Genomic DNA, 25,433 nt, shown 5'->3' with positions numbered 1-25,433 from the left:
ATACAGAGAACAGTATTCTGAAGAAGGGTGAGGTCTAAGGAGATTTTAAAAAAGGATCTCTCTCTCGAGACTAAAGCAACCACCTTTGCAACCTAAGTCCTCTGCTTCCATACACTTGAAATCCAGGATTTTATTGCCAACATGGCAGTAATCTTTTTAATGTGGCAAGTTAGAGGGAACAAAGATGATGGAAGAATAAAATCCAATTTTTCTGCTCCATTATTACCAAAACAGCAGAGAGTATTTTGAGGCTGAAGGATCTGTGGTGTTCCATTATTTGAAACATTATGCCAAACAAGGCTATACAAAATAAAACAAAGACAGATCAACCATATGTGTGTCCCCTTTATAATGCATTTCAGAGAAAAAAAAATACTGGATATCAGACATTAGAAGCTCAGAGCTTTCAGAAAAAAAAACAAACTATAAAGTTCAATATAAAAAACAGTGTACTGAGAAATTTTGGGAAAGCTGTCTTCTCATCAGAGGTTTTGCTAATGAAAAAACTTTATGGCAATTACAAAGCAAAACAAGTCATTATAATAATCCTTGACATCAGGGTAGAACTGGATAGTTTATTATAATATATTCTAAAACATTTGTGGCTCTTGTGGCAATAAACACTACTGACGTGGAAGATGAACCCACAATGCTTCACAGGATTTCTAAAAGCTTTTCATTCTTTTTAAACAAGAATTTAATTTGCGAACTGCTTTTATGCCTGCTCTAAAACTTCTTACTCATTTGTTGTATCAGGCAAATATTAACTCCTCCTAATTTGCACAGGGCTTATTCTTGAACCATCATCCATTCCAGGACAATCACCATTTCTGGGTATTGCTAGGCAAACTTATCAGTGAAGGCAAACAGAACTCCAAAGCAAATATTACTCATGTAGAATTTACAGCTAATATGCTTTATGCATTTCATCAAAACTTCCGTATTTAGCCAGAGCTCTTCAACTTGAAGGGACTACAAACACATTCTAGATTTAGCCCAAAAATCTGTACAGGATTGTCTCTAAGTTTTTGCCTAATTCATAATGCAAATTTTTAATTTATTGATGTCATAATAAGTATTTAATCTTACTTCAATTACAAAAATTAAGGCACATATGCAAGACATAAGAGTACACACAATATAACTGATTTTTCTTTTTATTTAGCTGTGGGCTACTGTTGCCCTTCTAGTATAGATGAGTCACTCTGCAACACTGATTTTTTGCCAGTGGCCATATCAACAAACCAACGTTCTTATCTCAGTCCCCCTTTTCTCGTTGCACTAAAACCAGAAATTGATTTTCATTGGACAGTTTGAATTGGCAAAACCAAGAACACACATATGCTACCTAAAGGGCACATACATTCAATAATATTAAGACTTTTTTTGGTTTTGTTTTTCTTGTTTTAAGAGTCTTCCAGCTACCAGTGGAAGCAGCTTCCATGAGTTCCAAATAAAGCTGTGTATTTTCTATTAAATTAAAATTACAACCTACCTACTGTTAAAATTACAAAAACTGAAAACTTACCTAAATTGTAACAGAGGACAATACAATATTGTAAAACTGATGCAACGGTAAGTAGTATCTATTTACAGTAAAAGGTAGGTGACTACTTTTAGCATTACAATATATACAGTTCTAATAAGAATGAAAAGACAAGATGATGACTGAACTTATTGGAAAAAACTCTTACTGGCTATAATAGTACTGCTCAATTATTGTTAGGAGGCAGAGAAAATGACTTTCCAAATCCCAACTGACGCACCAGTTGCATAGGCACAAATACTTTTATGTTATGAATAGGAAAGAGGAAGCAAGAGCAAAGTGTAAGGTTTGCTACTCTCTAATCTAACTGGGCTGAAATGAGAATGGGGGGGAAAGCGGTAGTGCTCTTTCTTCCTGACAGTATGTCACTCTACCAAAATATACCGTACTCTGTCAAATGGTATGAATTATTCTCCCAAATGGGGAAACAAGAGGAGGCAAGGATGACTCTGACTCCAGGTTAAATATATATTTACGGTGATTCAATTACAGCTTTTTAGCTATTATAGCCATTTACAGCCTTCAGCTTAGAAAATGGAATTCGTGTACTGGGTGGCATGCTAGGTGTTGCCTTCTACATGTGAAAGTCTAAATCCAACCTTGAATTTTCTACTTACTTACATATTATTACATTGTACAGTCAAAATTACAATTTTGCCTTCAGGGCAGGTATTAACTGTTGAGTCTCTTTCTAGTTGGTAATACAGGCTTAAGACAATTATGGCTTAACAAAATCTATTTTCAAATCTAAAACCGATAGCTTGAACACTGTGGAAAACACAGTAAACTCTCTGCCATGGTTCACAAGTGTGTGAGCTGTACTCTATTGTATTAATATTATCACAATTTTTCTGAAAATAAAATATTAAAGTATGTGTATTCTTTTTATGCAAAAGAGTAACAGACATAATGTTATAACATGCCCAGGAGCATTTTTTCTAACATTTAAAGATTTATACTTTTTCACCTCTAACACTTTTGTCTTACTTTTCATTATTGTTCACATTTTTCTTCTCTCACTGGGTCACAAATCAAGAATGAGAGGTGCAAGCCATGAATTTTTGGAACTTAAAAGCTGCAATAGCAAATTATCAGCTCAGAGGTCCTCCTAGCCCAGTATCACATCCCAACAGCAGGCACAAGTGGATGTCTAGACAAGAGTAAAACTAGACAGGAGTAAAAAACAAGAGTAAAAAAAGAGAAGCGCATACAATACTCTTCCAGCTACCAACTATTTTCAGCTTAGAGGATTTCCTACAGAGATCTACAGTTGCAGAAAGACTTAAGTACTCTTCTGATACTCGTCCCTGTCAGGTCAGTTGGTGACATGACTGCTAGTGATATGAAAATTAGGAGATGCAATCAGATTATCTATTCATTGGTAAGCTAGCCTCCAGAGGTATACCAGTCTCAGGTTCTGAGGTTACATGATTTCTACATATCATTCTAAAGTGGTTTTGCTGCTGTACCCCTATCTTCCAACCTATGATATCACTTTATCAACAGAGCAGCCAGTAATCACTTTTAAAAAAAAAAAAAATTGAAATTAACTTTTCTTACAGATGAGATCAATTCAACCTAGTATTGGGGGGGGGGGGGATGACGACTATTCTAGCAAACAGATATCTCCAAAAGACAGCAGCATGCCTGTAATTCTACATTCTATAGAATAGTATATTTGGTTAGGGAGCATGACTGAAGTTTAACATAAAATTAATGTGCTAGATGGACTGAATAAAGTAGAGAATGTGCCTCCAATTACAGGGGTTTTTAATATTTTTTTTTCTGATAGTTTTCTACTAAATGATAATATTGAATGTTTTTTTGTTGTTCCTCTTACCACTGTACAACAGATGATACCAACTCTGCAACTGGGCAGATTACTATGTTGAAATTTTGCTCAAAAGAAAAGAAAGTCGACACCTGCTTTCAATTCTACTGACATAATTTTATCATCATACTGATAAAACTAACTTATTAAATTCGTATTCTGAAGATTTGGGGGCTTTGTAAAAGAAAGAAGTTCAATGCTTTCAAAATAATTAGAATCTGATTATTTTCTTTAACACGCTTACTGTATGAACGTTCAAACATTTGATTCTGCTGCAATACAAACCTCACAATGTTCCGTATAGGAGGCCATTCTAAAAAATTTTAACATTTTCTGCTCTTCTTCCATGAACTACATTTTACACTCCTGCTGTTACTGAGAAATGCATTAAAGGCAGGTCACATGATTTCCCTCCTGTCAACAAATGATGGCTCAATTAGGCAGATAAGAATCTACAGCCCTCAGCAGAAACTCTCTTCAGCCCATTCTCAGCAGTATAAAGAAGCACTTAGGGACAGCACTAGTTCTGGGGAATGAATACTTGCTATCCTTTATAGACATGCTCATTGAAAATTTCTCTTTTTCTTCAGAGAAAATTGGATCCTTCATATTGCTGAAAATTTTCAATCACTTATAGTTTGTAAATTTTTTTTCTACATCCAGCTACAGTTCATTATTAAAATAAATAAAATGGTGAGGAATTTTAATTTTAGCACATAGCGCCACTAATTCTAAATTGTCTCTTGGAAAGAAAATGTCTTAATAAATAAATGAATAAAAACTCTAAGTTTTGACTCTAGTCCTCAAAGGACAGGGGAAATTCATATTTAAGGATGAAATTCATTCTTACCTTACTTTGCTGTGATCAAGTGCCTTAAGAACTCTTTATACAAAGACTGTCAATGATAGTATGCCCAGCTGTAAATGCCCAGCTGTAAATGCCAATATTCTCCTAGGTGCTCTCAATGGATGATAAGGTTGTTTCTGCTTAATTCCAATTACTCACACCATCTTCCATGCCCACTCCCTGCCATTGTTTTGCTGAATTTCTTACTTTTAACCCTACTGTGAAGAGAAATCTATTAAAAATACTGTGGTCTCTCACTTCAGGTTATGCAGAGAGAGAGAGAGACAGAAAATTCAGTACCTCCCTTCTTTCTCCCATTCCTTTCATTTGTGTCATTCTTTAAGATTTTATGACTCTTTATAATGCTTAGCCTTTACTTTTCACAAAACACCTCAATGTTGTTCAGCACCAATTATACTCCATATGGTCTCAAAAAGACACGTTCAGAGGCATATGCTGAGGCATATTTCATGCTAAATACTGTTAGCTGCTGTTCCCCACCATTTTCAAATTTGCAGGAAAGTATTGTTATATTGCATCTGGCAACAGCATAGTTGGCAAAAAACTATAGGAGCAGTGGCATTCTGCAAAAGAACTTCAGTAACTTTAGCATAAAACGTGGTTACAAGACAGATCTTCTCATCAACAGATCTTCAAGGGCTAGCTGTTATTCGCCACATACTACACACGGGAAACCTTGTGATTTATAAAGGGCTTTGCAATATCTATGGACTATGGACTCAGACTATGGTCTTAGTATGCCGATATTTTGCCCGAGCAGCTACGTTATTTAGAAACATGAAAAAAACCCCACTGTCCTCAACCAACATAGTCCTGCCAATAAAAACTTTGGTGCAAGTATGATTAGTCTGGGAAGGCGAGAGCATTTCTGCTGGTATAGCAGCTGTTATAAACTGTCCCCACATTAGGGTGCTTATGCCAGAGAGAAGTGTAAATCCCCAGGAGGATTTTCCACAGCAGCTGCATCAGCAAAATCCGTCTATTGTGGACAAAATCTAAGTGCCCGTAGCTTTTGTTTAAGTCAAACCTTTGCAAGGATTAGCACTGGGCTTTTTATCTTGTTCAAATTGCTAAAATGATTTTTCATCAGTCAAGCCCTACCTGCTACCATGATGGTCTGGATATGCCTTAGAAAGAAAGTGTCTACGTCTATTTCTCCAACTTAGAAATTTCTTCTAAAGCAGCACCCATTACATATTCAGAGAGTTTGTTATTTCCTTAGGTATTCTATCCTTAATTAAAGGAAGAAGAAAAGAAAAAAGGAAGATCATCTTTCTTTTGACCAAACCAGACGGTCTGAAGCACATTTACCAAGCAGGTGACCTAGCACACTGCTGACTGAGCATCAGCCCCACGACTAGAAAGATTAAAGCCACACCACAAAACCTGCTCAGCCCTGTCTTTAGGGCACAGATCTGTTCTTTAAAAAGAAACTCAGAAAACACCACGGACGTCTCAACTAAAGCAGATGTCCCCTGAGAAAGGGGAAAGGTCTTTTCCTCTGTTGCACCAAGGCCAATCCAGGATCTGTCTTATGTCCCGTAGCCTCTTTCAAATGAACTTCCAGAGCCTGGTTTTGGAATCAGTCAATTCCTTTTTCAAATAAATGCAATAACAAACAAGGCTGGCTGGACTCAGCCCTTCTGCCTCCTAAGGGGCTAAAGAATCTGTCACAAAGCTGTAAAAAGCCCAAGCTGCAAGGCATACTATTAATGTGTTCAGTATGTTATCACTGAAGATCTGTGCAGAAGCATTTTTGCAAAATACTTTTTTACCCTAAGTACACAATTGCTTAGCACCATGTCGCACACTAAAATTTGACGCAGATTTTTAGGATATTGATTAGCTATGCTGTAAAAACATTTTTACTTTTTTAAATAATTGTTACTTGCGGAATCAAAAAGTAGCCTTCAGGTTCCTATCCTGCTTGCAACCCTTGCTATTTCAAAACACCTGTAGTCTACAGTGTAGATCAATGCCATTCAGTACAGTTCAGTTTCTGAGCTAAGAGGAAGCATATATGAATCCCCTTGCACTATGTATACATATTTTAACATTCTATAATTTTAGTGCAAAAGTTACTGAAATAACAAGCACAAATGTGATTGTTTCAGAGTGTTCATTTCAAAGCAAATCATTAGTCATAACTTTTTGCCAGGGAAAAAATAAGTTTTGTATTTAAACAACTGCATTATCCCTATTAACACACGTAAACAATGAACGAAACTATAATTTCAACTTCAGACCAAGTAGTGGGCTACCATAAATAGCTTAACTCAGCTCTCAAGTTACACACATACACGTAGTTTTTGCTGTTAAAAATTAACCTTCTTCATGTAAAACAGAGCACAAGTGCTGTAAGATTTGTATGCTGTTTTTAATGTGGCAGTTGGTGACAGACACAAAGAATACATATTCCAGGGTTATGCAGACTACGACATCTCCACATGTTAATGAGATCAGCTCCTTCAGAAGAAATGTGGAACCCCAAATTTCAATCAACTGTACAGAGTGGTGACTACCCATTTATTATAAATTTTGGTAGTCAGCATCCAAAATAAGCAAGTTACCTCAAATTAGAAAAATTCACAAATTTCAAGTTTTAGTCTTTAGAACAGTCTTAAATTAATGATTCTTTTTAAACCTTATCAGAGAAGTACTGAAACAAAAAATAATTCAAGATAGAACCTATACTGTTTCAGTCAGAGCTCCTAACTCCTCGATTTGCTGGTGCTTTAGTTTTGAGATTTTCTCTAACGAAGTTGACATGGTAACAGACAAAATTCTTCTGCTCTCATAAAGAGAGCATCTAATAAAGACTGACATGCAAGAGGACCTGCAGTAAAAATTTCCCTTCAAATTGACTCACCTCACCCCTTAGAGTATGAAGGCTTCCCTTTTTAATTTACATTTAAATAGTGTCTTAAGTCTGCCCAGACTCTACATATGATTTGAGACTCAGTGTCCCTAAAGGCAGAGGCATCTGGGAGCAGAGGTGTCTGCAGCGGTCTGCAGGCAGCACGCCGGGACCCTGGTATCAGAGCTGGCCCTGGTGAACGCCTCTTCTCACCACTCCCTGCTCTGCTACAAAGCCCAATTCAGCCTTTGCAGACTAGTAGCTTGCAACCAAGAGACTGATCTAGTATTTCAAGAGATTTACAAATTCTACTAATAAAATAAAAGCATACTCTTTCCCTTCCCCTCCCCTCCCCCCCCCCCCCCGCCCCTAAAAAGCAATATACTTTTAAAAGGGTAACGCAATCACAGCCATTATGTCAATGAAAATTACATGCTGGGTTTGTCTCTGTAGGTATCTGTCAAATGCAAAGCGCACACAACATCTTTGGAGTAATAATGATGTTTTATCATTTTAATTACAAACACTTTGAAAAAAATCCCTAAAGTGTACCAATTGGGGGTGGTCTGAATTAAGAGTAGCTTGATAGCCCAAGGGTAGCAAAAATAGATTGAGCTACCAAATTTCATAGTAGTTATAGCAGCTGTCTTCTTGCCTCAGGGAACCTGGGTATTTAACAAAGCAGACAGCTTGGCATTGGCATCGGCATCTGATTAGTAATGTGGGTATTGTTGGACAGAATACGCGTGGTTCTATTGTTTCACTGTTTGATTAGGAATTTGGAGAGCTATGGCATCATTTAGCTTTTATAGTTAGCTTCTGTATGTTCACTTGCAGGTACTGTAAAAGGGTATTTTCTCTCTTATCACTTGCTGCAAGTAGGGAATATTGTCTTGAACATGATCGATGAAACATGACAGGATTTAAATGTCAGGGTCAGTTGCCTCCCCATTTCTGTGCCAAAATTTTCTTGAACTGACTGCATAACTTTTTCTAATTGGGGAGAAAAGTGAAGAAGGTGAAAGCCTGCTCTTCCCTTACCACAGGATACAAACTATTTGGAATTTAAAATAATTTTAAAACATCAGTTATTCCAGTTTAACTTTACAAGGGAAAATTTCTCTTCACAAAAGAAGTCTCAGAGGAAAAATCCAACTGTTGGGGTTTCTGGGAGAGGGGGATTGATTTTTATTTTTCTAATCCCACAGTAGCCTAACAGTTTGGATAACCACTGGGGGTAAGAGAATCTCCGGTTCAAAACTAATCTGCTTAATGGTAAAAATCTTAGTTAACATGCTTTATCTAAAAAGGCTTGATCTCAGGGAATAACCTTAGCACAAACAACAATATTACTCTGAGGTTTGCGTTTGAACTTCATACAGCCAAAAAGACCCCCCACGTGGCTCTTCTCTCTTTCGTTCTTTAAGTATACATCACAAATTATTGGTGCTTGTTGGCAGAGTTCAAATCACTGAACTCATTGCAAATAGTCTACTTCAGCTAGAAGTACATTCTTTTACTCTATCAAATCCATCTGAGGTAATAAGACTTGATGTTTTATTCAACAGAGCTGAGGAAAATTGTTGCACAATAGGTTAATTCAAAATGGCAGCATAGAAAATGCATCTGTCAGTGGGGATCAAATTACAGGGCAAGCTCCTCTCAATGCTTAGAAAAACAAGTCTGCAGTTCTACAGATTATGTGCATGTGTGTGTTTAAAGGGGTGGGAAAGGAGCTAAATATCTGAGCTAACCTCCAATTAAAGTCAATCATAAAAACAGCCAATTTAATGAGTACGGATTTCTTTGGGTAATTATAACACCAACCACTTTTTTTCTCCCTCTCTTTTAAATCGGTAATTCTGCCTTCTTGTTATTGCTTGCTTTGTCATTAATCGCCTCAGGAACTTGATTTCCTAGCAACAGACTCTGCCACCAAACATTTGGCTCCTGTTCAACATTTTCTTTGTGAAAAATGGCACTGCTATTGCCGCCTGGCTGTTGCAGCTAGACTGGCTGTGTAAGTGCTCTAATAATGCATTCTTCTAAAAAACACCCAAAAATCACATGATAAAAGGAGTGATGACTGAGCTTCACTAATTACTGTGCTGAAGAAGTGTAGCTGCAATTTAAAGGCTACTGGGCTAGGAGGAGAATGACGGGATATTCTTCATATAAATAAATATCATTAATAACATAGAGGGGAACATTTAGAAATAAATATTTTTACTATGTTAGATTCTTGTTAATTTTCTATTACAGAAAAAGGAGGTACAATCTTTCTTAGAAGTGGATGATGCATTTTTCTGCATAAAGTACAAAGCATTCATCTTCAAAGAATGACATCTTGAGGATCAAACTTTGCAAAAAATAAGGGAAAAAAGTTTAATTCAGCTTTCCACATAAGTTACTTGAGAAAACACTGGCAAAATTTTCCATGCATGAGATGTTATACCTGAAATGGTGGCATAATGCACACCACACCCTAAATACATCACAGAATGACATAACACATGCTGGTGCCAGTTTAGACAAAGCTCTTTTTTGCATTTTGATCCAAGAAATAAAGCTAGGAATTTCTGTATTTATGAGAGAGAAAGTATTTTTCCCAGATTTGTTTTGGAAGCCACTAAATGGCAGATTTGCTTCCCGGTTAGATGCAGAGTCTATCATCTCTCCACAATGAATGCATCACACTTTAGCTATAACTTCCAGAAAACACAATCCCTCAAGATGGTGGGTTTCAGGAAGGCAATGTTATCCCAGGCCAGCAAAAAAGGCCACAACTAACTGTTGCTAGCTGCATCATCTTTTTTATGGTTAAGACATTCAGAATGGTGTTTTCCTGACCATAAAACCTATTCATTATTGTGAGAAATAGTTTTGCATGTCAAATGGCATACATACTGATGCCAGAGCACCATGGCAAAAGTTATCAATGGAGAAAAAACCGATTGTGGAGTTATTCAAACAAATGTCTTTTTTAGGGGATATTTTGATTCCTGCTAGTGTCTACGTCTCTCGTTTCCCATGATGCACACACAGACCCAGCACACTTCAAAGAAAAAGACCTATCACAATCCGTTGTAAATTATCATACTCATCATAGCAGTAAATTACAATAAAAATGCCTTCACTGAATATGCCTCTGAAAGGAGGAGACAGCACAAAAGAAATTTCATTTATACTTACATTGTTATAACAATCAGCATTTTTTCTCAAGTAGAATAGCCAAACCCCCTGTAAAATACTGTAGAATGTTATTTAAGCTTTGCTACACATTGCTGACATCAAGCTTATGTTTTGACAGACTCATGTTGAAACCAGATAATTCCACCATCAAGCCCACTACACCACCACAGTATCTCTCTGCTTAGACAAGCACTTAGGCATTAAAAGAAAATAAATATAAAAACACTGCAGTATTTGTTGAAACATACCAGGGTGGTTGGAGCTTTAGAAACTTCTCCTCCAGCAGATAGGTATGTTACATTGGGTTCATTATCACATGCTGCAACACATGACATTTCCTACTTGAAACTCAGCCTAAGACCAGAATACCTGGTCTTGATCAGAACTGTCATTAACATCAAATTAAACTACACTTGCCATTAACTTTGTAAACACAAAAGAGATGCTGAAGGTGGTGAAAGTAATTTAACTGAGGGTTAACAAAACTAAGCAGTATTAGAAAATTTTATACTTAATGTAGTGCAACTGAAGGGCATCACCATTGAGAAATTTCTATTATTTGCTACGTGGAAGTAGAAGAGAATAGTATATACTACTATCGATTGTGAAATATCCAAGGATTGTGAAATACGCAACAGCCCATGCAAAGCTGACTGAGTGAAAGTGTTATCTTCTCTGAATAAAAGGTTTTATGGCAATACTGAAAGTGAGCAACCCAAAATTCAGCTGCGTAGAAGTAAGTCTTAGAGCTACAAAGAAGTTTCATTGCTTCTCTACCTACAACAGGTAGCACAGGAGCTGAAGCTTTCAGACACTGTAAATTCAAAAAGCAAAGACAAGGCATCATAATGCATGAAGTACAGCGTAAAAATGGTCCCACATCTCTCTAATGAACACAGATAAGCATGAGCATCAGCAATGCTGTACCTATATGAAATGGCTAGGCAAGAAGTCTACGTAGATACTACTGAGAAAAGCTTTTTAAGCGCACAAACTATATCCACAAAACACAAATTCAAATACAGTTCCTAAACAACAATCTACTATTTTCCTTTGTACAGAAAAGAGACAAGCATTTTATTAAAGGAAGATCTGTTAGGTTTGTGGGAGCTACTTAACTGACCCATTCTAAGGTAAGACTCAAGTTACTACAGATTGGGAACCTAACCGCAGTCAATACCGCCATTTCATATGCTTAGTAAAGGAAGGTATTTAAGAAAAACAAAAAAAAAAAAAAACCCCAAAAAAAGAAGAAAAACTGCAGCACAGAAGGAACTTTCAAGAACACATTTATTACTTCAGCACCAAGATAATATTAGCATCAAATGACAGTATTTCACCCACTTAATGCCTCCAACTGCAAACATTAAATGAATGCAGGTGTTGGACTGAAGAACAAATTGAGTAAAGCTAAATAACTGGCAGAAATAAGGATGGCTAACTGGAACAAGAGAAAACACACATCTGGGCAATAATGTTCAAATGCAGGCAGAAAGTTAAAATTCATCTGTCTGAGCAAGCAGTATCAGTTGCCACAGAGTTAAGATTTCACAAGGTTAAGTGCAGCTTTTAATGAAGGAAAGCATTTTCTCCTTTTCCATTTTCTTCCCATTATGAAAGGACAAGTGCAAAATTCCTTACTCACATACAGTAACATAGAGGTGCTAACTGGAGTCAAATGACAACTAAAATTCTCTCAGTTTTTCTGACCTCTTAAGTAACTCTTATCAGCAGATTATTTTTTTAACCAAAACCATTGACAATAAAAATACCCTTGCATTCCAGGACTTCGTAAGATATGAAAATGAATCGCTATATACTGCCAGTTGCATTGAAAATGTTAAAATGTTTGTGCGCAATGTCAAAGAAACTGAGTACCAGCAAGTCCCATAGATTTCAGTTGGCACTAAAGATATTGATGATCTTCAAAACAAACAAACAAAATTCATAAAACCCACAACACAAAAACCCCACAACCTAATACATGTTATAGAATTCTTAGAGATGCCTACAGTACTACCATCAGTTTATTAAATGTCTCTGAAAGTAAGACAAACAAGGTGCCCAAATACAGAGTTTCATCACCCAAGTTTGTAAGATGCAACTCTAACACATAAGAATTCTAAAATGCAAGTCCTGACAGAAAGCATGGATTCACAGAAAGAAAGAAAAAAGAAAAAAAGGGAAAAACCACACACACAAAGCAACTTAAGATTATTTTCATGTCAGGTTGTGTCCCATTCACAATTTCAGAAACAGAATGACAATGTTTAGTGTTATCATAACTCTCAACTTATTCTGAAATAAGGGAAATGTCTGAGGAAGAGACATTTTCTAGCCCCAGTAGGAACCAAATAAATCCCTCACAGTGAATTCTAATCAGACTCCAGCAGCACAGCTAGCTGATCCACAGCGAAATGAGTATGACAGACTGGAAGATATTATGTCAATGGTAGAAATTACGGCAAATATATGAATTGTATCTGGAGAAGGTAAAGAAATTGCATAGAGTTTGACAGTACATGTAATCTATCTTAAATGATACAAAGTAGAGTAGTTTTAAAGGATTAAAATACACCTTCAAAGTTTACCATCTTTGAGAAAGCTGGGGCAGCCTCTGTATTTTGCTTCTATCTGTGATTTAAAGGGTCCTATTCTTTGCTAGTCTTTCTCCAATTTGTCTGCCGGATCTGATTACCAGATGGCTAAAATAAATGTATTGTGTTCATTCATGCTAACAGAAGTTGTCTTTAAGGGTTCTGTCATGGCTTCACTATCTTTTCCTTTGTAACCTACTCCTCCCTCAGTGAATTGATTAGATTTCAGAGCTAAGTTTCATCTGAGGGCCATTCTGCTGAACGCTGCATTGAAAAGCATATTATCTATTCTAGGAAGCACATACAGATGACCACAGGATATCACAGACCTGTCCTAAAGCAACAACTGCCCTCCTCTGCCAAGAAAATAGATTGTTTGATAATCTCAGAACATGGATTTCCAGAATAAGTATCTGTCACTAACATACATTCCAATGCAATCCAAGAAATAGATGACAGTTGGATGGAAAGAAGGAAATGAAAAGTAACATATGCACAGTGCAAAGCCGAGGAAGGTAACAAGACTAAAGTGAAGACAGACAACAGTAGACAAGTTAATGACTTGGAGAGCTACCTTATACCTCAGGAGTGGTAATTGTTCACTACATGGTTTTGTTTAATCTGGTAAACTGCTACAAACCTGCAAGTAAAGAAGCTAAATGAAAGAAAAGGGCATGAATGCACTGTAGCATGAGGGAACGTTTATAGTTCTTCACATTGTCTCCTTTGCTTAAGTGAAGTTACACATGCAATCTGTGATCTGAAGTGATAACACTGTCCTAGAAGTCTCTTAGATGAACCCATCCTTGAGTGCTTTTGCTACAGGTGCGAACCAGGTTCTTTACCCAACAGAGCTCCTCCTGCAATCAGATGTTCCCCTAATCTGAATTCCATTTTGCAAATATCTAACACAATTTATGAGCACTTCAGTGTTATTTACGTAGCCATTAACATACGCACATCTTGGGTTTTATTTTCAGTTTAGTACCATAATTCTCTGTCTCTTAGTCAAAGCTTGGATGTTGTAGAACTGGCATCTGAAGAACAGCTTTTAATATATACAAAAGTAAGTGCAGTGAATCACCTAGTCAAAATTTAAGTGATCAAACTGACTGAACACAGAAGAGTGGTTTTGGAACTAAAATAAGATGAAGGCTGTATCTTAAAAAACCCAAACCTGTTTTTCACCTCATGTAACGTTTCCCACTTTTCCTGAAGCACCTCGACTAAGTTTATTTTTTCTAAATTGTATATTGGAAGCTTCATTGGTAACTACATACAATCATAGTAAAATTAAGGAAAAACTTAGTGCAGTATAGCTTATGGCAGCATTTGCCATTCTTCTTTATTTAAACTATACTCTTAGCCTTTCAGTGGTTTTTTTAGCCAATAGCATTAATTCCTAAGCATAGCATTTGGAACAGACTGAGGTATAATTATTGGGAAATAAAAAACTTGGAACACTTGAAAAACAGAAATAAAAAATGAGTAGACAATGCACCTACATATTTTTTTTAATCGCAGCACAAACATATGGTCATAGCAGTGGGATGTATTTTCTTTGTATACTGAGAAGGTTATAAGTATTTTTTGACAGTTACAAAGGGGCAGTCTTGGCCATACACAAGAATCAATAACAACCATGTAAAGCCTACAGCAGTGCACACTAACAGGCTGTAGGAGACATTAACACTAGCTAAAAGAAATAACTGTATTTTCAATGAACTTGTTCCTTCTGGATAATCAATTTTTTACACTTCTTACCAGCTGTTCCCACATAGCTCAGGTAGTGGAATGGAAGCAGCTGTTACACAGAATCCATATATTACATGCATGTTATGAGGTTTTAATCTGTCATAGATGTTTTATGTTTGCTAATTTTGATCAGTCATATCAACTTGAGAGCAAGAGGAAAACAAATTCACCACTTCCACTTAGGCAAGATGTAATCTACACAAATACACTAATCTGGCTTGATTCATTCTGGATGGTAAAAAAAGAATACTAATTGTGAATCCACTAATGCCCCATCCTCAAAACCCCTTTATTCCAGAAGTAAGATTTCATCATTAAAATCAGTTTGTCCCACCACCCACATTCAAGAGATTTGTCACAATCATTGTTTCTGAAATATTGAGTTACAAGGTGCCGTAGTAATTACTATGGAATAAACAGCAATTAAGATTGTTCACACAAATAAGCTCAAACTGTTTGCAGTGAATAATTATGCTAATAGTGTTTTTCTACATAATTTGTGCATCCTTCACAACAATTTACTAGAAAATGTGAAATGTAAATTTGATGCACTACTACAAAAGCTCTGAAAATATGTTTAGTTCTTATGTTTTTTCTCCCCACTAATTTAAGAAAGCACACAAGTAAAACATACTTCTACATTTGTACATTTAAAGTCAAAGAAATCAAACTATGCTGAAATTGAAGCATTTTCTATCATTGTATTCCTATGAAATCATCCTAAACCATATGCAACAGTCATGCCCATTGCTTAAACCTCACAAGGTTGTAACACAAATTTTAGCAATTTTGAAAGTAGCTGAACTTACTGCTATATAATAAACTTTGGCCTTTTCCACCAACTTCCAGTTCTTCTCCAAATCAAGATGCTTTTCCTTCTTATAGCAATTAGCAGCAGCGAGGTTAGCTACAAGAGACCTGAAAGTGATTGAAAAACCAGGCATTAGATCCTCTTTAACTAACACTACTGCAAATTTGCCATAAACCCCAAAATTTCTCAAAGATAATCAAAGATCCTAAGGAACAAAAAAGCAATTAACAAAGAGCACCATAAACCACATATACTTTATTTGACCATTTCATAATATTTAAATAGTATATTTTAAATCATATATTAAATACAATTTAAATTTAAACCATATATTAAATAATATATTTTAAATCCAGTTTATGTAACCTATCACTATTATACTGTTCACATGCCTTCATTTGCTTAGAATCAACCTCTGTTGCATTTTGTGATCAACTCCCTCTGTATGGTATAGCATCCACAGATTTTCATTTAAACTCTTCTAGTAGCTAACACATAAAGGAAAATAGCTACTCCAGTTTGATGGATATGTATGTCTTGCCTTTGTCATTTTGCAATGAATAGTTATATTATTTAAAAAGGGGGTTAGTTTTTTTTTTTCCCCTGTTAGGTTCATATTTTCCTTTAGCAAATGAAAAAGGGTCACGTTGCTACTTTTAGATGATGAACTGTTAAAAAAACCCTTTGGCTTAGCTGTGTATTACTGGAAAACTACCAAAAACTCATTTGTACTTCATTCTTTCGTAACATGTTATAACACAAGCTATGGGACACAACTTCCTTTAGCAAGAACAAAAATACTTGTATCATATTAACTTTGTTACACGTAAGATACATTCTATTTCAAACCCTCCTCTTCAGCCATTCAGTTCAGCCTTATGAAACACACACAACTAACAGATGTACTAAAAACAGGTAATAAAAAGATGGCTATGCGCTAGCTCTCCGCTCTGGCTACCATGACCAAATCCTTCTGTGAAATTTTATTATGAAAATGTTTAATAACATCCAATATTTAGAGAAGGGCAGTTGGGGAAACAGACATTTCATGCTGGCATACAGAGTTTTAAATTTAATTTTCAAGATTTAATAGTCATAGGATATGCTTTTAACATTAACACATCATTGTTTTGTGGTATTTAAGTACATTAGCCAGATAAATAATGTGTAATTACACATACGGCTGTTGACAACTTTTGCCTTCTCCGATGTACATACAATTGATGTTGTACGTTATCATCCTTTTCCATATATATGCTACTACAATCCAGAGACAATGGGTTGGAGTTAATTGCTAGTCTGCTTCTACTGAGTTATGCTTCTGCCTTTAGACCGAGTACCATGTAGAGGTACTAGGAGGTAAATAAACTAGGAATTCTTGAAAATTTAGTCCACCTCAAAACAGCATCTTTCTACTATCACCATTTCTCTTTGTCCTATTCAATAAAAAACAAAAGCCCGAAAGAATCTCTTAGGAAGACAGCAACCAAGTTTCCATGTAAACTTCTTGAAGCACTCATCACTGACAATCCCTGTAAGTCAAACAGATCAAGTACATAAAAATTAAAACAAAAAGTTAGACTCACTTTTTTTTTTAATATATCAAAATACACAGCACAGTTCTGTGTCACTTGAACCCAGGAATATTCCGGGGGTTTATCTCTTTATTTCTAAACCCTACAGACAACGAGAACTAACATGAATTTGGAAAATTAAAAAAATAATAACAATTTAGACGAGCCTCTGTAGCACTACAAGTAAAAGGGCTAGAAGCTTCATTCTTGATGAATATTATCATTTCAATGACAAGAAATCCACAGGAGAACCAAGTAAATCCAAGAAAGACTTGTGCATAACTGTGGTAATTTTCTGTAAAACGAATTTAAAAAGCAAATTAAATCTTCCAGTTTTGGCAAACCCTAAATATCTATCAAGGACCTAGCTGGAAAAATCTTGTCTGTCTATGTATCTTGCTAAGTGAAAAGCAATTACGTTCCAGAAAACTAAGCAAAGACTCTCTGTACATTTCCTTTCACTTACCACATGCCCCTGAAACTGTAAACCTAGCTCTCTGTGGCTACATCCAACTGTAGAGATGCTCTGCACACGATGTCTAATAAAAGATTGTTACACTGAATACAAGGCACCAAGCTTTTCCAAATTAAAACTGTAAGTCTAACAGCACTAAGTTCAACATGTGGGACACAGAGAAGGTAGATGAAATATGGTAATTGGAGACAGCCAGAGTGCTTCAAACCGAACAGCTTAATGGAGATTCTGTGCATGCGGGTATTTCTGAGCAGAATGCACAAATAAAGGTCACAGATTATGACGGAGTGTAGGTACGACTAAGTTTAATCACGTGTTAGGATTTTCTTGAAAAGCTCTGAGAAAACAAAGGATATTAGTATTACTAAGCTAGAGAATTCAGAGTGGTAAGGTAATCGGGAATTAGCTCAGAACCCATTCCTGCAAAAAGCTAGACAGACTTAGCAGAAACAAGAAAGATTCACATCAAGGCATCTGGAACATAAATATACACAGCCACTTACTGCGAAAACCAGGAGTGTTATTAGCCAGCTCCTCCACAAGAGACAAGAAAGCTGAATTACCTGAAGGAGGAAGTTAGCATGTACCTCAGTTGGGACAAGAAGTTAATCAATAGATTATCAACTGGGGCCAGGTTGAAGTGATTCTTACAAACATAGAAAATGCTGAAAACCAAGAAACAATCAGATGGTAATTAAAGACTGAGAATAAACTTGCTCTCACTAGAAGAGGGGGTGGTTGCACAATAAAGCCTTTAGCAACAACCATCAGTAATTTTTTCCTATCTGCCAAGGAGGGAAATAAGTCCCTTGTACTCCCTGCACACTCTCAAGCATACTCTACAACAGCAACTGAGATGAAGCCACTGTCTCTAGTATTTGAGCAAACATTTGATATTAAGAGCGAAAAGTGTTTTATGTAAGTGTCATGGTTTAGCCTCAGTTGGCAGCCAAGCACAACACAGCCATTCGCTCCCCTTCCCCCCCGGTGGGATGGGGGAGAGAATCAGAAGAGCAAAAGTAAGAAAACTCATGGGTTGAGATAGGAACAGTTTAATAGTTGAAATATGATAATAATAATAATAATAAAAAAATAAATTGTAACAAAAAGGAAAACAACGAGAGAGAGAGAGAAACAAAACCCAGGAAAAACATGTGATGCAACCACTCACCACCCACCGACTGACACCCAGCCAGTCCCCGAGCAGCGATCGCTGCCCCCCAGTTTCTATACTGAGCATGACGCCATATGGTATGGAATAGCCCTTTGGCAGTTTGGGTCAGCTGGCCTGGCTGTGCCCCCCTCCCAGCTTCTCGTGCACCTAGCAGAGCATGGGAAGCTGAAAAGTCCTTGACTGGTGTAAGCAGTACTTAGCAACAACTAAAACATCAGTGTGTTATCAGCATTATTCTCATCCTAAATTCAAACCACAGCACTACGCCAGCTACAAGGAAGAAAATTATCTCTATCCCAGCCAAAACCAGGACAGTTAGCAAACTAAAAATACTGCTTAATTAGAGAAGTACTTGCAGACATTTTTATGAATAAATTTACCTAAACTTCTAAATTCCATTGAGATGCATGGCAAAAGATGCACATATTTTTCCTGAACTCATGATGTATGTCTATTGACAGCCTTGACTTCAGTTTCCCATCATGTCATCTAGGAAATGGTGATTGCTACAGGATGCATACACAGACACTATGTGACTGAAGAAGAGAGAATCACAGAGCAGAAACATTTTTATTGCTTGTCTTCTCTTTGAAAAGCTGAATATGGGTCCTGGAGATGAAGGGGGAAGTCTGTAGACATAATTAATGTCAAAACTCCAGATGAAGATGAATGAACTTCCTTCCTCCACTGAGTATGTACATTCATTCCTGAGAGTAAGACATTATGCATGACATTAAATTGGGAGGGACAGCTTGATAAGCTGGAGGACAAGGCTGTCTGTCATTCAGTGGATCTTCAAAAGCCTGGAGAATCGGGCTGACAGAAAACTTGAAGGCAAATGCAAAGTCATGCAACTAGGATGGAATAACTCCCATGCGACAATATAGGCTGAATGTTGACAGGATACAACACAGCTTTGCAGAAAAGGACCTGGAGGTGCTGGTGCACCAAGATTGGAACACAAGTCAGCACTGCACCCGCACAGAGAAGGTTCATCACATTCCGGTCTATATGAGCAAGCATGCAGCCAGCAGGACAAAGAACGTTACATATTCAGAACAGAGGAAAACCACTGTTCTGGTCTCCAGACCTTGCCTTGAGTTCCATGTCCAGCTTTGAGCTTTCCATTACAAGGAAGACACTGACATAAAGGAGTGAGTCCAGCAGTGGGCCATCAAGATTATTAGGGGGCTGGAACACTTAACAAACCAAGAAAGGCTTAGCTGAGCATTAAGAAGAGGTACCGAAGGCGAGGCCTTCCTGCCGTCTCCAAATATCTAATGAAAGTATACAGAGAAGATGAAGCCAGACTATTCTTGGACACAGGGAGGAACAGACACAAGCTGGAAGAAGGAAGATTCCAGCTGGGTATCATCAAAAGAATTTCTCCCATGAAGAGTGGTCAAACACTAGAACAGGTTGCCCAGAGAGGTTGTGCAACATCCATCCTTGGAGATATTAAAAACCCACCCGGACATGGCCCTGAAAAACGTGATCTAACTTCAAAGTTGGCCCTACATTCTCCAGGGGTTTGGAACAGATGTCCACTATAATTAAAATTTTTCCAGGGTTCTACATATTACATGGAAAATTCTCCCTCCCCTGACTCACAGTTCAGTTAACGTTGCTGCCTATTGCCTTTTCTAATTCTACCCAAAACATTCACCGACTTCTTAGGAAGTTTGGTGTAGATTTTAATTATCGGACTGCTATCTTACCTTAATAAATTCTACTAACTCCTGATACTGCTTTGAAAGGGAAAGAGAAGTTCCTCAGGATTAATGGCACCGAAAGCTACAGAGGAAAATAAAAAATGATAATGACAGCTCTTATTCAGAGCCAAGAAGAAAATATTCTTCAGGGTAACTGACACCATTTTCATTATTGTTTCAATAACTAGTATCAGAAAATTTAGATATTGGCAGAAATCAGGCAGGGTTGATGTGTGCTGGTAACATCTCAAGATTAATGCAGACCTGGCTGGCTGGTTTTGACACCTTCAAAAAATCATCAGGAGGTAATCATCATAGTAGTAGTATATAAGTACAAGTGTTGTGGGTGGAGGGAGAAAGAAGAAAGCAAAAGGACACGCTCAAGATAAGTGCTTATTGTCTTCATTATCTGTTTCTGAAATTCTTGTTTTTATTAGTTTTATTACAATACCCAAAATAAATCATTCTATAAATGGGTTCTTCCTTATGGAATGCTCTGAAACCATACAAAATTCTACAAAGACCATTGTTCATAGTCTACAAATATAAGAAAGGTTGAATATATCATAGAGTTCTGGAGAACTAAACTTGTAATGTAGCAAAGACCATTTGAAAAAAGTAGCAAATGAAAACATGAAAGACAAAATTCAGAAGAATTTGTTAAGATGTAGACATACAGAATTACAGTTATTAGATAACTTCTCATCAACTGCAACAACAACAAAAAAATCACTTTTTATCCTTCCTCTTGTACAAAATCAAAATAACACTTTCAATCAGGCTATATGCTGACAGTTATCCTCTAAACACATTATCACCTGAAGTATATTCCTCACTTGCCAATCAAGTATATGCCTTACATGCCAATCAGCTTTCACATAGGCTGCATAAACATACGTGTTAACCAACTTTTGTCTCCCACATATTTTCTCTCTCCAGAGCAACTGGAAGCTATGAAAGCTCAGAAAGTAGTAGTGTATTATTATCTCACGCTTTTCTGCCATAATACAACTGCTGCTCTCTAAAAGTATATTAATACCACCCAGCCCCAAACTATGAGCCAGGCAGTCCCGTGTTGTCTCAAACCAGTGCTAATACTGTCTTTATCATTCAAATCACAGTGTTTCAAGGCCAAATATTCCAAACAAATTAGGCTCCACACACTATGCCAATTGCATTTATATCTTAGGAAAATAACAAAGGCCCCTGACCTGTTATCACTAGTGATGCAGGCAGCACAGGTTCCTGTTGGTTCTTCACTCTGCTCATAATAATGGGCATCCACATGAGCTTCCTCAGCCTTCTTCTTTAAGATTTCTCCAAATTTATCTTTGCCAATGCACCCAAAGAAAGTTGCAGCTTTGTACGGGCTCTGAATCATCCACTGCAAATTGGCAGGAAAAAAAACCAAAAAACAAATAAAAAAGTTAGCATGCCTGATATATTATTTTTTGCCATTTTTTTTTCTCTGAACTCGCCATATTTAATTCTGCACCTACAGAGCACTGTGACATACAGAACACTTCTATGCCTAAAGTAAAAAACATCTGGGACATCAAGGGAGGGAAGGTCAGCAAAGAATAAAAAATTTACCCTTAATGATCCCATTGAGTGGTTAATACCCAACGTAAAACTTAAATACACATAGTTCACTATCAAATAAAGTAGATTAGTATGTTTTTGTAAGGTATTTCAAAAGAAGTTCCCTTGCTCAAAGGAGATGCCCCTACACTTACATTTAATCAAGCAACGTATGGTATCTTTAAAGAAAATGTGTAGAAAAGACAAAAGAAACAAACAAAAAACCCCCAAAAAAACACAAAACCCAGAGATAGCACATAAGGAAAACAATATGTTTCAGAAACCTAAGAAGAAACATTGTGCAACATTCACAATATATACAAATTCTAAATGGTACTGAAAATAACCATTTGTGCCTACCATTTAATTATATGCAAGAAAGGAAATGCTCCCTATTTACATTGTTAAACCACGCATGAAAATATCTGTCTCCAACTTTATTAAGAGCAGCTCTGTCACTTGAATTGTAAAGAAAGAGCTTAGCTGCACAGTGTTGCTAAGGTGCCAGGTTATTTCATAAAGCTCCTCTTTTATTAATACAAAATATGTATCATTCAACTGTAAATGTAACTCCATTTTGTACTAAGTTAAAAAATAGCATCTAGCAAAGTAAAATCAAGAGTGAAGTAACACAAAAATGTGAAGAAACAATCATAGGCCCTACTCTGCTGGTGGTGAGTCAACCAACTGAAGTAATTATAATTCACTCTAATTACAGTCAGAAAGCTTATCCACTCAATCTATAGTATGAATTAAAGGCTGCATCAATTTACTACTATACTAAAACCCTACTTATAATTGTTTCCTAATCAAGATTTAAATAAATGATAATGTCTCCATTACAAAGCAGCATTAGTGGTAGCTGTGGGTTGTAGAAAGGTCAAGTAACAGAGTTGCAAATACATGCTTAGTCACATCTTTATTTCTTCCAGCTCCAGGGTAGGGAAAAAAAAAAAAAAGAAAAAATCTTTAGTCATGTAAAAGTCTTCATTAATGAGGCAAAGGTGGACAAAAGTTGCAAGTCCTCTTTCCTGCAGCAATTTAACACATATAAAGTTTAAGGACAGAAAAGATTGTGTCGTCAGATGGTGGCAGCATTCAATCTCTCATTCATGAAATGCACATTATATATGCTCTGCTAATCTATTCCATACCACTCTAAATTAATATTATTTAAGAAAACCCCTAGCAAGAGAATTATCTACAATATCCTTGTATGTTACATGCATTTGCACACACATAATACAAATTTGCACAGTGTTCACTTAGGATGTCTTAGGAATAGCAATCTTTTATATTTGGAGGTATGTTTAAGCAGTACACATTACTTAACAAGACTAAAGATGTTGTGACCTACTGTAAGCAAATTGGAACCAATTTCCACACCAGTAAGAACAGAAGTACCTGAAGCCTTTGTGTCCCGTGTTGAAAAGCATGCCTTACTCGCACAAATAACGAGAATTAATAGAGATCACTATGAATAGCATTTATCAAAGCATCAAACCTCAACAATTCTTCAGAAAACCAAACTGCACCTTAGGCTTACAACATTTTATCAAATGACATAACTTTTCCATCCTTTATATATAAAGTCTGACAACATTTGGAGCAGTAGTAAGTAATATTTCACATACATCTCTGAAAAAAGAACTTCTGTTCAAGTATCTCAGTTTTGGCTATTGGCAGCAGCTCAGTTCAAATTCAGATGTGACACATACCATATATAACTCACAATCCTTACTTTAAGTGTAAGTGAAGTTATTCTTGAGAATCAGAAGTCACAATCTAGGATTTCTTGAGATGAACCTCTGTGTATTGTGCAGACCACTTCTTCCATAAGCAGTGGTTCTGCTCATACTCATGATTATGTGAAACACAGATATTATATGGTGAGGGAATATTCCCACTATATATTCTTTTCATTTGAACATCTGAGCTATGTTAAGCAACACTGAGGAAGATGGAAAAGTAGTTCAGCAGTGCTTCTGGAAAGATCCTCTTATCACAGATCTCCAGTTACAAATACTCCCAGCTGCTTGGACTGATCTCCACATATTCCCACAATAACGGTGGTGAGGTCTTGTTAGTTGCAAACTCCTCCAAACTGTTCCTGCTTTACCTCAGCTAAAAAGCTACATATTAGTAAAGGCAAAAACCAGACATCGCATTACAAAACCTGATGAAACTGAACTACAGAAATATCTCTGTGGTATACCATTGAAGTTGCACCTAGGGGAATGAGTCCCAGCCGGCGTTTTTTGCATATGCGTAAAAAAACCCAAAAGAAACAAAATCATGTCTTCACAGTAGACCCCGGAGTGCTTTTTAAAAAAATTGACCCTGGTTTGGAGTTTAATTTTGAATTGACCCAATATGGAAAACACAGGTTTCTATGGGGTACTTCACACACCACTATTGTTGTTATTAGCAACATTTTGGCTAAAACACTCTAAATGGGAACGGGGGTCAGTCATCATACGACATTTATCACCAAGAAACAGTCATGCAGTATTATATCTAATATCAATTGAAGGCCAGTAACAAACTGCACACATTAGTGCCAGGTATATGGTTACATAAACTGCAAATTCATTGTATAGATTTATGTGGAATACAAGATTTAATTGAATGAAAAAGACTTTAGACAGAAACGGAAAATGACCCAGCTCAGCAGGCACTAGCATAATGAGTTAATTATCGAGGGTTTGGCTAGGCAGCGAGGCAGCTATTAACTAACTGTATTGACAGTCTGGTCAGGAGAGGTTGGCACCTGGCCACACCATGAATCCTCACCATCACCCAAGGGAATTTGAGGCTGTTAATGGCCCAAAGACAGAAGTGTCAAAAGTAGGAACTTATCATGAAGGAACAAGACAGCCTCAGGAGGGGGATACCACAAAGGAAACTCAAAATCAGAGTGGTTTATGAAATCTAATGTGTTTCTCCACCCTAAAGTTTTCTTCTGTCAGCGCAGCTTGCACATCAGGTACACACAAGGACAGGCCTTGACCTTTTGAGTTAGGATAAGCATCCATGACAGAGGAAGGAGCATGGGAAATAGAACACCTTTCAGCTGTTCTCTTGAGTTAAAGATTGCATTTTTCTCTACAGTTTTGTTGTATGCACCCTGGTAAACTAAAAGCAAATATTAACTTTTTAAAAATTTATTCCTTGCCTTTAGCATAACTCTGTCTTAAAATCAGGCTGATTTCAAAATAAGCATCGTCTAATATCAGATTACCCTATCCCTACAGGCATATTATTCCTTATGATCAAATACTGAAGCTAGTACTTCCAAAAGAGGCCAGCACCCTGGCTGCTCAAGGATACACCAGAGTGACAGAACGCTTTTCTCCTTATTTTCATGAGGCTAACTTGGGCTCACAGTAGTAGGAGTATCTGTTCAAGTGTTTTTTCATGATCAGCGTTAACAGGGTGAACTCTTTGGCATGCTCTAGCT

The 25,433-nt window shown here is 36.8% G+C and overlaps 1 protein-coding gene across 2 annotated transcripts in view; it reads right to left on the bottom strand.

Annotated features, from left to right (window-relative positions):
* ADK (adenosine kinase) overlaps window positions 1–25,433 on the bottom strand; it is a 296,570-nt gene that overhangs the window by 141,001 nt on the left and 130,136 nt on the right. For both annotated transcript variants that reach the window (XM_075717813.1, XM_075717812.1), the window contains exons 5-6: window positions 21,604–21,776; window positions 15,456–15,564 (exon numbers count right to left, since the gene is read on the bottom strand). In XM_075717813.1, the coding sequence (XP_075573928.1) occupies window positions 15,456–15,564; window positions 21,604–21,776 (282 nt within the window). The remainder of the gene's footprint in view (window positions 1–15,455; window positions 15,565–21,603; window positions 21,777–25,433) is intronic.

The sequence above is a fragment of the Pelecanus crispus genome, chromosome 10 (assembly GCF_030463565.1).
Source record: "Pelecanus crispus isolate bPelCri1 chromosome 10, bPelCri1.pri, whole genome shotgun sequence".
Taxonomy (NCBI): Eukaryota; Metazoa; Chordata; class Aves; order Pelecaniformes; family Pelecanidae; genus Pelecanus; species Pelecanus crispus.
The sequence above is the reverse complement of the archived record's forward strand: the minus strand, read 5'-3'. Positions and strand labels throughout refer to the sequence as shown.